The sequence below is a fragment of the Scyliorhinus canicula genome, chromosome 4 (genome assembly GCF_902713615.1).
Source record: "Scyliorhinus canicula chromosome 4, sScyCan1.1, whole genome shotgun sequence".
NCBI lineage: Eukaryota > Metazoa > Chordata > Chondrichthyes > Carcharhiniformes > Scyliorhinidae > Scyliorhinus > Scyliorhinus canicula.
The window spans coordinates 75,233,223-75,250,948 of record NC_052149.1 but is presented as its reverse complement, the minus strand read 5'-3'; the positions used below and the strand labels follow the sequence as shown (position 1 = coordinate 75,250,948).

Below are 17,726 nucleotides of genomic sequence, written 5' to 3'. Positions count from 1 at the left end.
TGGTTAGTAGCAAACAATCAAAGTTCCGATTTAGAGGTTATATGGTATCCACCATCCATCCGGATCATATAAACTAAATTAAAATGAACAATTAAAAAAAAAGTATGCTGCATTCAGAGTTACTTAAAAAAGTCCTTTAAATAATTATTCTTGGAAAATAGAGATTTACACTGGGGGAAAAAGTTGTGTCTTTTGGAATACAAATCTAGTTCTTTCAAACAACATTTTGAGACTGCCCCAAAGATGTGCGCAGCAGAAGCTTGATGCAAGAAACGCTCCATTGTAAATTGAAACCACAGACTCGAAAAGAAAAGCAAAGCAGCAGGTTTCCAAGTCTGCTCGGGCAGGTAAACTCCATAGGAAAGGAGGGGGGAAGAGTTACACTTCCAAACGAACAAAGTTAAACAGTTAAAAGACTGGTCTCAGATCTCCATTTCAGAATGCAGCAAATGACCATTCAATAATTCCTCCCGTTTAATACTTTTCTGAATCGTTTAGCTGTTCCTTAAACTCCCAAAAGGTTTGAATCGCCGATCGCGTATCCCCTTCGCTGCTTTGCAAATAAAACGATCCTAAGAAAAGGCGGGGTGGATTTCTGTTCCGAGTCCCCTGGATTCGCAAATGTTATTTTTATTCCTGAGAAACTTATGTGCGGGAGGGAGGATATCGCCAAAGATAGGGGAAGGCAACAGACGAGGGGAGGGAATAAATTAAGTGGAGGCTAGGTGATGGGAAGCTTGACTTTTAAAAGTTTGTAGATTCCAGCAGGAAGTTGGGTCTCGAGGAGATAAAGTTGCCAAATTTCGAGGTGCTGGGAAAGGATGAATTGGAGTGGAGGAGGGCAGAAAGATCAATCTCGACATCAATACAGCGAGAATGCAGTGAGGACGAAGAAGATGGAAGAGGGGGTAGTTAGATGTTAAGGAGAAGCAAACGATTAAAGTTCAGAGGAGCACGAAACATTGATTAGTTGTGTGGTAGATAGAGAGTTTAGATATATATGAACCAGCCCCAGACACATTGTATCCCTGTATTAGCTGTGGCATTGTGTCCGAGAGGCGCCGAGAAATCTTCTCCAGAGGCCGGAGCAAGTGTTAAGGTTTTCCAGAATTAACACTGGTGGGGAAGATGATCAAAATAATGAAGTAAAGTTCTGAGCATTCACAATTGCAGTGCGTAGGTGAGGTTGCTATGGTTATACAGCCTTGCATTTTAGCCTGAGATCCAGCCCGGGTTTTGCACTGATCTTTTGTAGCTGGAATTCAAGCTTTTTTTTCTCCCATAGAGTTAGCAGCGCGTCCCGGGATTCGCATTTGCAGAGGGAGCTGCTCTGGGAGAATATCAGTGGAAGAAAGTTTTTCTTGTGCATTTTGTTTATACGTGAAGGGAAACTTGAAAAAGGCTTGCAGTTGGAAAAATTGAATTGATTTTTTTTGCGGGGGGGAAGGTGTGAGCAGCATTTTTTTTGAGAGGGGAGGAGTTTGTGGGAGAGTTAGAAGAAAGTTTTTTTGCGCATCCAGATTTCCCCTCCCCTTCATCATGGCGAGAGGGAGCCGTGGATGTGTGGAAATGGGAGCTGGACATTCCGCATGGGTCCCGGCGATGGCAGCATCTCAGCGGGCCCGCAGTACCGATCCATCCTGCCCTGTGAGCTCTCTCCTCGCCGCCCTGATCCCCCTTCTCCTGCTCTCCTCACCCGGATCCGCTGCCCCCTCAGAATCGGGAGACTTCGCTATCCTGGACGAGGCGCAGGTTCTTGCGAATCAGATGCGAGTCCTAGCTACCAGCGAGCTTGGAGTCTTCAACATGCAGGTAAGAACATGCTTTTCCTCTGGTGAATGGTCCCAGTTCCCTGGGATCCTGTCTGTAAACAAAAAAAAAACACCTGGACGAGGTACCCTCGGCCAAAGAAACTGATGTTCCAGTTGGGAGAACCTGTTCCTACAACAGTCCAATTTTTGTTTCCTCTAATCTTGGATGCCTCTTGGGACACTGTATCAACCTTGTGGATGTATTTGCCTCGCTTAGTTAATATGTGAACTGGTGTGTTGGGAGTAATTGTTTGGGCAGGCTGGATGGTCGCGCTCGCTGTCATTGATTCATAACATTGATCTGGATAAGTATGCCCCTATTCCAATCACCCCCCCCCCCCCCCCCCCCCCCATCCCCATTCTGTTTGTTATCCACCATTAATCATTCTGCTTCCAATCTTGAAACCTTCTCATTCCACTTTCTATTCACCGTTTCCAGCTACGTTCAGTGACCCTGTCTGTTTCTTCACATTCTAACACCTTGTGCTGCTTTTCACAAGTTGTATATTCAGCATTCACATCCATGCACCAGATCTCTTTTTATCTTATTCCAATGTACTATCCCATTTCCATCCATTATTCCCATAGTCTTCATTTACTTACGATCCCCCCCCCCCCTCTATTGGTTAATCATTTAAATAGGATATTTGCTTCATACCAAGATGCTCGGTCTTCATTAAGTCGTCTTTCTTGACTGTAGCCCGAGTCGCGAATAGGCTTTGCACTTTACATTTTTTAGTCTTGCATCATGCTCCCAGATTGAGGATCATTGATCATTTTGTGCCCCTGACCTGTGGCTTCCCTATTCGATTATCACTGCTGCCTCACAGCCCAGGGTCCTGGGTTCAATTCCGGCCTCGGGTGATTGTCTGTGTGGAGTTTGCACTTTCTCCCTGTGTATGTGTGCTTTCCTCCGGATGCTCCAGTTTCCTCCCACAGTCCAAAGATGTGCAGGTTAGGTGGATTGGCCTGGCTAAAAATGCCCTATGGCGTCCAAAAGGTTAGCTTGGGTTACGGGGGAGGAGGTTACTGAGTTACAGGGTGGAGGCATGGGCTTAAGTAGGATACTTTTACCAAGGGCCAGACTCAATGAGCCAACTGGCCTCCTTCTGCACTATACATTCTATGGTTCTGTAGGCTTCACATTGGTGATGGGATCGAAGTGATGTTTGTTTTCCGAGTGTGTGCAGAATATTTCAGTAGTTCAGTTCTGATCATTTGCACATTTCCTCCGAAATCATGCCATGAACCCATTAACTTCATAATCTCACTAAAATACCTTGATAATGAGTTTTTAATACAAATATGTTTTGAATTGTGTTTTGAAATGTTTCACGGTGCTTTATTGCTCACTCCCAAGAGACAATATCAAGGTTCATTTTTGTTTCTTTTCCCTGCTCCGATACATCCTTGACAAATGTGAGGATGGATGGAATCTTAACTCTATGTGGGGCTGACAAAAGGTGAAAGCAAATGGGCCTGGCAGTCAAGGGGGTGTTAAATGTGCTCAGACTGTGTGCCACTTTAAGATGTGAAAAGGTTTTGTCTTGGTGGGTGGGGAACTTGATGACCTCTATAGCCCTTCTGTTCATTGTTTTTGTTGTTTATGGGTTAGGCTCCAGTAATTTTTTTATCATTCATATAATAAAGATGAGCTTGAGTTACCCCAATTACTTTGGCAGTCAGTGTATCTGATGTGGTATTAAAGACCAGGAAATTCCAGATTTGATCTCTGGCCTCTGTGCAGTTGGCTGATTACAGGAGGAAGGGGAAGTGAGGGGGAGTTCAGAGAGTTGCTCAGTGTCTTCAAAGCTAGGGAGTCATATCAGCTGGGCTCTATCATCTAGCTGGTATCCAGTCACCGCAGTTGGCAAGTGTGTGGATGTTGGATAGGGATAGCCATGTTTCTGATACCCTGTAATCATAGGTTTTTGACCAGCTTGCATGGTAGAATTTTACCACAATAAGAATAAGCACCTTCCAAAAGGAGGTGTATTTATTTTTCTCACTCTCTTCAAATTTGCCTGCATGGAATGGAGGCATTGAGGAAAGCTTGTAGCGCATGGCCTATATTTCTGACTTCAGTGATCCACATAGTATCACATTTTCCTTTTTGTCTGTTTTCCCGAGACCGTTAATTTATAAATTGCCTAATGCAAGAGATTACAAATTAAGCTCTGTACAAATGTATTTAACCAAGTACTTAAGGATAGCATATTTCTTTTGACCTGTTGTTAAGCCATAGTCCATCTTGATTTCTTCAAATGTTTGTGGAAGTCGCAAGATGTCACAAGGGCGGTATGGTGGCACAGTGGTTAACACTGCTGCCTGACAGCACCGGGGACCCAGGTTCAATTCCAGCTTTGGGTGACTGTCTGTGTGGAGTTTGCACTTTCTCCCCATGTCTGTGGGTTTCCTCCAGTTGCACCGTTTTCCTCCCACAGTCCAAAGATGAGCAAGTTAAGGTGCCATGCTAAATTGCCCCATAGTATTCAAAGGTATGCAGGTTAGGTGGGGTTACGAGGATAGGAAGGGGGAGTTGGCCTAGGTAAGGTACTCTTTCAGAGGGTTAATGCAGACTCAATGGGCCGAATGGCCTCCTTCTGCACTGTAGAAATTCTATTTATTTATACAGGCTATTGTTGTACTTAATTATATAAATAATGGGTTGTAGGAAATAACCCATAGGATTTGGGTTCTACTTTTAGAATATTTTTTGTTTTGTTTTCTGCCATTCTTCTATATTCTAGAAGTACTGATTGCTGTTGTAAAATGTTTTCTCACGAGCATTGGGAACCTTCTGGTACCTTGCCCAAATGCCATTTTTCATATGTGAGCCTTGGTGTGAGTGTTGCCAAGCTATTTGACTGGTAGGGCATCGCAACCATGCCTTGACCCACTCTTCACTTGTTGCGCACTTAGCAGCAGAGTTTTATGGCTAGCAAGCAGCATCGGGAACTGTGAATAATTTTTCCACTCCAGCGTCCAGGATTGCAGAGGGCGTCCTGTTGCCCTGGTTGAGCTCAGCTAAATCAAAGCAAGAATTGAAACTGGGACCTTTTTTGCATTGAATGACTCAGCATCGCATTAGTTGGTGCATTTATTCCGAAAAGCCAGTGAGGCAACAATTCCCCCTATTGAAAGGCAAGTTTACAACGCAGGTACAATCCATTTTTAAGTTTTTCCGTAAATGGCCCAGTATTGGAGAGGGTGCAGAAAAGCTTCATGAGAATGGTTCCAGGGATGAGAAATCCAGTTGTATAGAGAGATTGGAGAAGCAGAGAAGTGAAGGTCACGAGGAGATTTGATTGAGGTATTCAAAATCATGAGGGGACTCGACAGAGTAGAAACTGTTCCCACTGATGGAAGGATCGAAAATGAAAGGGCACAGATTTAAGGCAATTGGCAAAAGAAGCGATGGAGACCTGAGGTGAAACTCCTTCATGCGATAAGTGATTAGGATCTGGAATGCACTGCCCGAGAGTATGGTGGAGGCAGGTTCAATCAAGGCTTTCAAAAGGAAATTGGGTTATTATCCGAAAAGGAGGAATGTGCAAGGTTATGGGGAGAAGGCGGAGAAATTGCATTTGATGAATTGCTCACTTGGAGAGCTGGTGCAGTAACAATGGGTTGAATGCCCTTCCTCCTAACTATAAGAATTCTGTGATATGACCTGAAACTATATTCTGCTTTGGTGACATATTTGGTTTAAAACCTTGTCAAGTGTATGATATTTATGAAAAATATGGTTATATAATTGATTTTAGAAAAAGTTAAAGTTTTCCTTAATTCTTTACCTTCTACGTGCATTTTGACATGAAATATCCATAAATTAATTTTATTTGAATTTTGTCAAACTGCACGCGCAGTATTAGCCTTGGTATTTTGCCAGTCTGTCTGATTACATCAGAGTTTGAAGAGGGGACCTGCCCCAATTGCCTTGTTGACTCACAGGTTACATTATTATTTTGTAATGCACATCAAAATCAACTGGAATTTCTTTGTAATTGATGTCACAATGAAACACAAGTGAATGGCACACAGTTGGTAAAGTTAGTGTAACAACCATGTCGACTGCAGTATCTCAAATTCACTCTATCTCACTGTGTGTGTGTTAAATAATCTGAGCTGATGTTGTAGTTAGGGGGGAAAATTGGTATCATCATGTCTGATCTAGGGACAAAACTATTCGCCTATGTTCTAACTTTGATCAATATTCAGCAACCCCTGCTGTGAAGTGAGGACGCTTGATGAGGATCGGGGTTAGCTGTGCTGAACTCCAGAATCAAATCATTTGACAAACTACATTGTTTAGATTTATGTGTGAAGATTGTAAAATTATAAAATGTTCCATAAATATCCTTGAATCCTGTGAAAATGCCCATCAGCTTGAATCAGTGCAGGGTAGGCAATGGATATAGATCGTCTAGTGGTTATTTAATTTGACCACTGTCTTATATTTCTTGATGGCTAATTGATGTACCATTGGTACAGCAACAGATTATCTGTTCTTTTGCTCCTAAGGTTGTGTTACATGAAGGAAACAGAACAAAGTTGGGTCAGGAAATCCAGATCCAGTGTTGCTTTTTTCCAGTTTGTGTGGTGCTATGGCAAATAGATGAAGAATGTTCCAGTTTCAATTCATGATCTGTGCTGAGCGAGCCGCTCATCCTGGGCAATAGAAGGGGAGCAGCAGTTGTCATTGGCACGCAGGGCAAAATAATGAAAAATTCTCAATTTTCACTCCTGAAATTGCTACACCATGGCTCTTAATGGAAAGTGTGCATGTCTGATGTGCAAAGAATCCAGGTCAGCTATGATGTTTTGAAGGATGGATTGGCTGCTGACAATCACTGTCTAGATTTGTACATGGAATATAGTAATTTGATAATACAGGGTGGCTGGTACTGTGGACAACATCCCAGGAAAAGGAACATTTTGAAAAGAGGTTGGGATACATTGGGGAAATAGATTAATGGTGCTTGTCACGTAAAAAAATAACAATTCAACAGATAAATGATTGCTGCCTTTAGTGTCGTCCTTGTGTGGTTGGCTTTTAAAATTAGTTTTTAATTAGGAAAGTGAATATTCCCTTTGTTCTGTTTATTAAGTGTGTGGTACCTTTGAAATAATGCACACTTCTGTGAATCCTGTGTGGGAGGTAACAGAGGACAATCTTTTCTATTCTACATGATTGTTTGTTGGTTGGATTCCAACCATAATGTCATTCCAAGAGGCAATTTTGACGAATGTCACCATTGACAAAGACTGCAGTTTTTCATCTTATTTCAGCGTGACATTGTTCCATGAAATATATAAAGCAGAATGCGTTCAGCAAGTCCTGGAGGAACAGTGGTTAGAATCCCGGAGCTTGAGAGAATAAATCAGAATTTTTAATCGGGCTTTGAACAGCGACTTCAAAGCACTCCAAAATCACTAATGATGTAAGCAATGTCATATTAGCAAGAGCTGACATTTCACTTCAAACACGGAAAGCACAGCTGTCTGAGGCAGATATTAAAAAATGTATATGCTGGGCAAGGTGGATGAGCTGATAATTAGGATTATCATTAACAGCCAGCATTCTGAAAGCAGAGCTGCATCTACTGATGGAAATTTTTCTTTTGGAAATTTACAGCAGAATTATAGTAAAATGATTTGTAAATGAAAAAGGTATTTACTCCTATTCGATGCTTGCTTTAAAACTGCAGGGAAGCTGCAAGGTTTGAGGTGGTTTAATTCAATGCCTGAGGTCCTTGTTTTGTTCTTAATATTGGAAATACGACAGTACTATCATCAAGATTTTGAAAAAATGCAATAGTGAAACCTTGTATTTGAACTGTACCAAGACATTGAATAAGTTCAGAATTTCGATAGTCTAAACTTGGGTTGTATCGAGAAAGAGCATTTTGAGCAGTGGTACTTGAAATGTAGCACAGCTCACCTTTACGTTGAGGCTCTTCAGAGACTTATTGCTCTGTGTATCTCTGGGATACATGTTGCTGGAGCTGAGATTCGTTCCTGTTTCAGCTGCTTTACTTACTTTGGTAAGAGGCAACGGGGAGTATTTAGGAGAATGAGTTATCCTAAGGTTCATATAACAAATAAAATCACATAGAATGAAATTGAGCTTACAGCACAGAAATGCCCCATTCAGTGCTCCTGGGCCCTTTATGTTCCACACCAGCCTCCTCCCACCTCTCTTCATTACACCAACAGTGTATCCTTTTATTTCTTTCAGGCTGTGGCTCATTAGGTGACACTTTCACCTCGGAAAGGTGGTGGTGGTGAGGGAGGGAGGGGGGGGGGGGGGGGGGGGGGGGGGGGGGGTTTGAGCATATAATCTAGGCACATTACTGAGGAAGCGTTGCTTCCTTTTTAGGTGGCTGTAAAATTGACATGACAGTATTTCCCAGAACAGTGGAGTGTTTCTCACTGTCCTGATCCAATATTTATTCCCTTAATAACTGTTCCTAAAACTGATTATCTGGTCATTTATGTGTTCCAGTTGTGGAGCCTTGCTGTTTGTAAATTGTTTGCCATGTTTCCTATATGACAGCGATGACTATATTTCAAAAGTACTCAATTGTTTGTAAAGTGCCTTGGGACTTCCTGAAGTCATGAAAGGTATTATATAAATGCAAGTCATTTTTGTCTTTTTCTATCCCTCATGTTTATCTAGCATTTCTTTGAATGCATCTACACTGCATGACTCAATTGCTCTTTTGTGGTAGCAAGTTCATTACAACAGTTAAGAACCAGTAGGTTTCTTTTCCCTCTTGTGTGAAAGTGCCTGGCCTGCACTTGCAGACAGTTCACAATGGCATCAGTGGAAAGAGCTCACTTTAGAAATCCCAGGTGCAAACTTATGTCCCATCAATCGACAAGTGTGGCATGTTATACTATTAGAGAGCCCCTCCAGCAAGTAACTGGTTCAAAATCTAGTTGTTAGCAGTAAGTTAGTAATGCTGTCCTGAGATAGACTGCTTGTTGGAACAATTAGAGATGTTGAGTAAGTGCTAATGCACAAGAAGTGGCTCACCCAGTATTAAAGCATGGTGATTTAAGAGAGATGATTTCTCTTTCTGTAGTGTATTGAATACACCAAGTGATCTGCCAATCAAGCTGAGAGATGCAAGTGCAAGGAAAAGAATCGCAATGGGCACCAAACCTCACGGGTAGTGCACTTTTTAGGTACAGCACATGTTAGACACAGAATCACTTTTGAGACAGGCATAAATCATAGAATCATAGAATGTTTAGAGTGCAGAAGGAAGCCATTCGGCCCATCGAGTCTGCGCCAACCCTCCCTGCAAGGGTGCCCTTGGCCCACTGCCTTGCACTATACCCATAATGCCACCTAACCTTTGGACACATCAAGGGTCAATTTAGCATTGCTAAGTCACCTAACCTGCATATCATTAGACCGTGGAAGGAAACTGGAGCACCCAGAGGAAACCCACGCCAACACAGGGAGAAAGTGCAAACTCCACACAGTCACCCAAGGTGACAATGGAACCCAGGTCCCTGGCGCTGTGAGGCAGCAAAGCTAACCATTGTGCCAACTCCTGTTGGATGCAGAGTTAAGTGCCCTTTATGATACGCTTTCCGATCAGTTAGATATAGCACTGCATAGGAGCAAAGCTAAGCAAGCTGCTTCTCGTGTTTAAAACCAGAAGTCTTTGATCCAATTAACAGCATTTAACTTTTTTTGAGGGTGCTACATAAAATTTGTTTGGATGATGTCAGTCAAGATATTTTTAAGATCTCAGTGTGATGAACTGAGTCTAATTTGAAATAATTGGCAATCTTACTCCTAAGAGGAGCAAGCTGAGCAGTGTGTGAAATAACAAAAATTTGGTAAGTCAATACAAGTTGGTGGTGCAGAGTACCGTTGGAACCAAGTATGGAGTCTACTATTGATAAATCAATTTTTTTCGCACGAAAAATTTGAGTATTTTTGAATTAAGCAACTAATTTAAATAAAGTAGCTCCATTGTTCTCAGTATATTTTAACATCAATATCTGCTGTAATGCTGTCATTTATTTATATTTCCATTACCAACCATTTTTTCATTAGTTTATTACAACGCTCGGGTTATTTTTTGCCTATCAGATTGTACTGAGTATCAGTTGGGTTGGGCTACTCCAAGGGAATTTATTGCTGAGAGAAAGGACTTCCTTTTTGTTGGTTTGAACTCCATTCAAAACCATGTTCGAGAGCAGTAATGAATGTCTGCATATTTTAAAGATGCTGGCTTCGGTGCTGCTTATCAGTGCTGCTGAAACAAGCTGCTAGGAGGTCAGTAAAAATGATCAAGAATACTATTCCCTAATTTTATTTTCCTTCCCTGCGTGGAAATTCATGAACTCCGTTTGGCCCCCACACCGTGTGACGTGGCTGAGATTGTCAATTGATACCTGTAATCCTCCATCAGGTGAATTAGCAAAAACAACTTGCATTTAGGAAATGGAGACCTAGGTATAGGGAAGGGGCATGGAGATATTAGGTCGTGTGACTGAAAGCTTGGTGCGGAAGAAGATTAAAATATTTTAGGAGGAGAAATAAATGGAGAGATATTGCAGGAGTTATTGGAGAATATGGCAAACGGGCTGTAAACTGTCTGCAATGCTGGGGCTGAGAGAAAGGAGGATGGAATAAAATATCAGTCTGAGGTCTGAATGAAGTCTGCAGAGGGATGCAAGGGATGAAAATTTTAAATTCTATGTTGGAGAACAGGGAATCCGAATAGTGCAGAAATACAAGTGAGGAGTGTACACAGTTAAGATTGCCTGGTCTGTGGCATTGGAGGGATGAGACTTTTCTCTGCTGATTATAACCATTGAGTTTTATATGCAGTGGGAAGTGAGGGCTAAAACACAAAACATTGTTCCTATTTTATATTCAGGCTGATAGAGAAGGCAGTCCAAGTTTAATAAAAAAGGATATAGGCGTATTGATTACCTGCCAGTTGGATCACACTTAAGCGTGGTTGTTTATCTCTTGCTTCTTTATAACTAATGATATGATCCAACAGTGCATCTTAGTGTTAAATGGCAGCATTTACCATTCGGTGTGCTTTCCCTCCTCGTATGTAATTGCTGTTGGGTATGGATCAACAGAATCTAATTCTCCCTTAGTATCTGGTGCAACTCTATTCTTCACTTACAAAGTTTAGGCCAGTGTTTTTCAAACTTTTTTTCCGGGGACCCATTTTTACCAACCGGCTGACTTTCGCGGCCCACACCGGCCGACCTTCGCGGCCCACACCGGCCGACCTTCGCGACCCACCATTTTCTCGTTTGTTGCTGACAAAAATGGAGGAAATGATTTTGGGTCCCTTTGGCCCCAATAGTCCCTTTGGCCCCCCCGAACTTGGAAACTAAAAGGCTGCGACCATATTAAAAAAATGTGGCCGCACTGTGCACGCGTGCCCGATGATTGGGCACGCATGCGGAGTGCAGGCAATTTTTTTTTTAACCTGTTCCTGGCCATTTTGAAGGCCGCTCGCAGCCGGCATTATTAGAAGCCAGCTGTTGCGCGCGGATTGGTGTGATCGGTAGTGCCGCGACAGACGGCTCTGTGACCCTCCCGACACCCGCCCTCGACCCACCCACGGGTCGCGCCCCTGAGTTTGACTGACTGGTTTAGGCGATCTGTTGATCTGAACCCAGTCTTGTCATTGATATCTTCATGTGTATGCTCCCCAGGAGGGATCACTGAATAATTATTTTCTTGGGAGCCCCAGCTAACTTCTTCACTCTCGAACCCAAAAGTGCAGATGCTAATTGTGGTGGTGACAGTTTCTGCGCTTACCTTGAGCTATCTGTCAATAGTAGGCTTCTTCAGTGCTTAAGCATGCCTGGTTGCATGTTTTGTAGAGGTGCTTCTGGACTTTGCTCAGTTATTGAGTTATGGGGGTGGCATTGTATGAATTGGGATAATTTTGGGGACGAAAATGATGGTTGGAGGAGGAGAACAGCTACACAAAAAGTTTTTTAAAATTCCAAAATCCCTATCAGTTTTAATATAGACTAATAAAGTAACAGGTAATGTGGACCAGCCATGTTAATCGTAAAGTCTTTCGGAAAAGATGTGGCTTTAAGAATTACAGTGTCAATATTTGGGTTAGGCAGCATTGACACAGCAGAATGAATTGTGAGAAAGGAGGAATGATGTGGAAGTTTTCATTTGGTAGCTTCCATTCTGCTGTACTGACGTTTGGATAATATTTTTAACCAGTTAATATTGATGTAAATTAACTCTTGCCAGCCCAAGAGTGGTGGCGAAGGTTTTATTTATTAAAATCCAGCAATGGCTGCAAATACAGAATCTATTATTTGTTTTAATTTTCATGTTTAAAGAAATGGCAGGCTCTTTTTAGCGCAGTGGGGGCCTTTCATTCTTTACACAATTTCAAAAAAATGTTTATTCATTAAAGCAGTAGCTACCAACATTTACAAACTGAGAAAAATAAAACAGAGCAACTGAAGACTTAAGAGGTGAGAGCAACAATATTTTTAACCTGAGCCTGACCATGCACTGGAATAGTTTTTAAATGTTGGATTAACTTGGGCTTTAGTGTTGATCAGGATATTAAGGGTTAGTCTGAAAATTATACGTATGTGGAATTATGTTTGTGATGCATCTCTTCACTGTGCTCTTGAGGGGACATACCCAGCAGAGCCCCAGTGAAGTGGATTGGGGAGTGAAATAGAAAGTGGCACTCCCATATACCAATAATTCATTCAATTTTGGCAAAGACTTGGGAGCTCAGTGAGTACTAAGTACTTGTTGCACATAAACCCAGTTGGGATATTGTTTTTTTTAGAAAACATGTAATATATCTTTTAATGTACATTTATAATTTTTTTAGAAGTAATCTTACAATTGGGTAGTTCCTCTGCATAAAGATTAAACGATTGCTGAAAAATACAGCTGTCCTAACAAATGGATATTTTAAACAAGTTTCGTGGGCAGCACGGTAGCACAAATGGCGAGCACAGTGGCTTCACGGTGCCAGGGTCCCAGGTTTGATTCCCCGCTGGATCACTGTGCGGAGCCTGCACGTTCTCCCCGTGTCTGTGTGGGTTTCCTCCCGGTGCTCCAGTTTCCTCCCACAGTCCAAAGATGTGCAGGTTAGGTGGATTGGCCATGCTAAATTGCCCTTGGTATCCAAAGGTTAGGTTAGGAGGGGTTATTGGGTTACAGGGATAAGGTGAAAGTGAGGGCTTAAGTGGGTCGGTGCAGACACGATGGGCTGGATGGCCTCCTTCTGCACTGTATGTTCTATGTACAATTCCAGTTCACCAAACTTCCTTCTGCTCAGAGGGATTTCTGAGCTGGCCCTGATCATCTTGATTGACGTGTGAAATATTTGCCCCTTTCCAACTATCCAGCACTGATCATCCAATAATTGCTTATAAGACCTATTTTTCCACAATAAAATGTTAAATTTACTTTTTCTCTCAATTTCTTAATGTTACAGTGTGATCTGTTGCAAGCTTCCTGACTGATGAGCATGGGTTAGAATATCAGATGTAGCCTTTGACAGCTACTGCAGTTGCAGTTGGGAGTAGAGTCTTGCGAAAGCACTGCCCTCAATCTGCCACGACTACCCAGTGTTTTTCTCATTGCTCCCTTGTTACTACTGTGTTTAGTTTGCAAACTGCTTTTCAGAAATGACTTGAGAGTGGCCATTTTGTGCATAATGTTTGAAAAAGCTTCCAGTGCCTCCTTGAGTTCCCACCTAAGTTCCATGAATGGAGAATGTCACTAGACTCAAGCAATCATTTCTAAGACTAAGTCTAGTGGCAAGGTCAGGGACATGGTTTGACTGGGAGACACAACAAACACTATCTCACCAAAATAAAATAGAGTCCGTCTGCGCATTGGGAACAACCCCACTATCTAGCGGCACTCTTTCTTGTTTTTGTGTCCCGGCAGGGAAAGCAGCCCGAGGTCGCACTTGGTGTTATTTCCTGCATTACGGAGCTCTGAGGAAGAGATTGGGATGCCATTTTTAAATGTGCCCGATTTCTCTTCCTCCCCCACCCCCAAAACAAACCCCAACTCATCTGTTGGGGGCCCCATGAGCCCCACCACCTACAGGCAGGGCAGCACCGGGCCCGAACCCCAGTGCAGACAAAATGTCAGCCTGGCACCCTAGCAGTGCCACCCTAGTGCCAGGCTGGCAGTGCCAAGGTGCTCAGATGGAACTAGCAGTGCCCAGGTGCCACCCTGCCCAGAGGCCGAACACCTGGGATGGCCTCCAATCGCCTGGGAGACCCCACAGCCCAAAGATGTGCAAGCTAGGTGGATTGGCCACGCTAAATTGCCCCTTAATTGGAAAAAAATGAATTGGGTGCACTAAATATTTTAAAAAAAAATTATTCTAAACATCGTTTCGACCTTTTACATTTTGATGTCAATAAAAAGGAGTTTGATTATTTTAAATACAATTGTAAAAAAAAATCAAATTGGGAAGGTGTGAGGGAGCCTGAAATCTGTGAATGGTTTTGAGTTTACAGCAATTTCACATTTGGAAAGCGAAGTGTTAATATTGTAAGAATCAAAGTTGAGTTGAAGGGTGACTTATGAAAACATTTACAGGATTCTTGTTGTGCAGCACTGTTGATTTTTGTGCTGGGGTATTGTTTTGGCTGTAAGGTGATATTATTATCGGCCTGATTCAGCAGTGTGTGCTGGACTCCATCTTGAGGACTTTACTTTCCATGATGTACGTTCACAAAACCTATTTAATGAATGCACCAGCTGAGATGAAAAAGCATTTTTTCTTTTTGAATGTTTTCTTTATATTTGGCTGAGGAGCTTGCTGCAGTTCCTGGTGTGATCTTCCAAATCTCTGCTAACAAGAGAGGGGAAGAAAAACTTATCTCTGCAAGCTTGACTGGAGAACAATGAGAAATGCTGGGAACTGGGGGATGGGGACCACAAGCTTTGGAATGCAGGGCAATCAGTGCAATTGACACGCACACATCATAGCATTTGTTATTGCATTTAATTCGCCCCTACTCCCAGCGGTGGCTTTGCATTCAGAATGAGGGATTTACGTAAAGGAGATTAGTTTTTTCATGACAATGGACCCTGAGACTTTTTAATTCCTATAGCTCTCAGTGGGAGCTACTTCTCAAGCCCCAGGTACCTAGCGTCCACAGCCTTCAGTAGTTCGAGCTGTAATTGAGCGCAAAGCTTCAATTATTTAGATAGACATTGAAAAGTCCGTGAAGCTGTGTTTTAGGAAATCTCTCTCTCAAAGGCTCTGACTAATTCTGGTTCTGTTCACCTAGGTTCCAGTCATCTGCCAGTACTTTACTCGCATGTCGCTTCTTTGATTGCAAACCTGGACTGTATGTGTAGGCAAGCTCATTTATTGCAAGAAGTATCGCGTAGACTGAGAATTGAACCTGAAATCTAGTGGACAAATAATACTGTTTATCTCGTTGGTAACCTGCTGTCTTGATAATCATTCCTTGTCTGCAAGGCAACCTGCATTTCTCACACAACATGAACGTGTTTGGAAATAAACAATTGGGTAGGATTGAATGTTGGGAATAAAAATAGCCAGAGTGCCATCAGGAAAACAAACACTGTAGCCTTTAAACTTTCACTGCAGTTCGGTTTCAGCTGGGCGTCCTTTGGGTATCAAATTTGCTCTGTGTTTTCCTGGGCACAGTGGGGGTTGAGATGGGGAATGAGGCAGGAACCATATAAAGTCCCTGCTTTTTACCAATATCTACTACCGTTTATCTAACCCTTGGGGAAAATCTGTGCATGTGAATATCAAGTAAAGAAAGATTTGAATTTATGTTGTTTTCTATGCTTCTGTACCCTGCATCAATCAGTGCTTTTATGACATAAGGGAAGAAAATTAGTGATGAAAACAGAGTAGGTTTAGATTTAAAACAAAAGATGCTGGAAACACTCAACAAGTCCCGCAGCATCAGGCAATGGTTAAGCGTGTTTTTGAAGTCAACTTAATACACCAGTTGCCGCTTGTTGCAACAGTGTGTGCATGACATTTGAGGATGGCAGTGGGGTATGCTGCATTCTGTACATATCGCTTACAGACATGAACTTTGCAATGTGGCACCCGTATTAGTTTTACGCTCTGTGAAGAATAAAAAGCAAAACAGAATGATAAAGTTACTGCACACAGACATCCAGTCAAGTAATGATGCCCTACCAGACCTCCCTGTTTTCATGAATTTTCTACTGGAGACCAAATGGAGGTAAAGCTAGCTGTAAACAAAAAATTCTAAATTAACTTTGTTTAAAGTGGGCAGGTTTGTGATTACTGAAGTTAGGTGCTCTTATTTTCTACAATGTGTAGAATTAACACTCTGTTACTGAAGTTGCTTTGGAAACACTCCTGCAATAAATACAGGGTACTGCCAAATCACAATTTTTTTTATAGTTTTAAGAAATTGTTATGTATTTGACCTGGCTGGTTGCATTGAGAAATCTGATGCAGATCAGTGCGCGGTGGCATTTCTTCAGTATTTTGATCAAGTTGCCAATTTTCATATGTAAACTGAGCTGAGTGGCAGATGCTGTTCTTTTAGGGATAGTAACAAGCCAAGTTGTTCATGTCCTCACCCAGCATTCACACTTGCGCATCAAGTCATGCCCACTCAGATAATAAACATTTAGTTTCTGGCTGGTTAATGTGCAGAATGTTGGTACTGGGGGATTGAACAGTTTTTAATTTTAGCAATTGGGTGTTGCTACCATGTGCCCCCCAGATGGATAACATGCCACAACACATACAATGCTCCCATCTTGTAACTTAACTCTAATCTCAGTGAGCTACTTTGTTTACATAACAACAATTTTGAATGTTTTACATAACATCAAATTATGTAGGATTTAAAGCATGGAAACCGACTGTTGAATCCAATATGTCGTTGCACAAGTCTTTTCCCACCTGGATGTGAAGTACTACATAAATTCTTCCCTTTGTCTGTCCAAGTTTCTCTCCCATATGAGACACTGCATGCAGTACCACCATTTACAGAACCTTGGCTTAAGGCAGCGAATAAAACATCCCTTTAATTTAGCAGTTTGGGCTGGATCTAAAGGCAAGTCTCAGCTACTGAGCCCACTAAATGGTGCTCTCTCTTCCTATATCTTAAGAAATAGAAAAATAAAGAATAGCATTTTTGGTGCCGTTCTTGATCTGGAAGTTCAAAAGCTCTTTATAGTCAATTAAGTACATTTGAAGTAATGTACAGTATCCAACCAATAGTGCAATGAGAGCAAAAACAAGCTGTGTATTTATTTTGAATACATTTCAGCAGTTACTGAAATTAGTTCCTTGGTCTGAAGACCATTAACTATTTGCAGTTGCTTTGCTTTCTTGCAATTGTAATGCTGCAGGTTCACAGTATGCAGGTCTTGGGTAGCCAGTAGCGATGGCAACTTAAATTTGCAGTGTTTCTGATTCCAGCAGCCAGGCGCACCCAGTTTAAAAATAAATCTTTCCAATTACTGGCATTGCTGAATCTGGCAAGTTTAGTTTGCTGTTGGCACCATTGGCAACTGGCAGCATTAGCATGACACTAGGTCCATAAGTGGCTAATGTTTCAGTTAACACTGGAGGGAGACTAGAATCAGGCAGCTGATGGTATTACATTTAAACCACTTGAGAACATTGAAAGGTGTCTACCAATGCACTGCTATAGGAAGCAATCACCTTCTGCATATTAATTTCCCACATTTTATGCTACTCTCTAATTCCCCAACACCTTTGCTGGACAAACTGATCCCTGGCATCTACTGGTAGCAGGTGTACAAGCAGTTATTCTTAATTCGTTTTCCTCCTTGCCATTGCAAAGGCATTGTGTTTTTATATTTCACTCCCTTTCCTACATCCTGTAATAGTATGGACAAGG

At 42.0% G+C, this 17,726-nt stretch overlaps 1 protein-coding gene across 1 annotated transcript in view; it reads left to right on the top strand.

The window, feature by feature from the left end:
• The first annotated feature begins 732 nt into the window (after positions 1 to 732).
• Positions 733 to 17,726, top strand: part of cachd1 (cache domain containing 1) — a 191,806-nt gene continuing 174,812 nt past the window's right edge. The window contains exon 1 of the mRNA XM_038794480.1: positions 733 to 1,812. Within this exon, the coding sequence (XP_038650408.1) occupies positions 1,540 to 1,812 (273 nt within the window). The 5' untranslated portion in view covers positions 733 to 1,539. The remainder of the gene's footprint in view (positions 1,813 to 17,726) is intronic.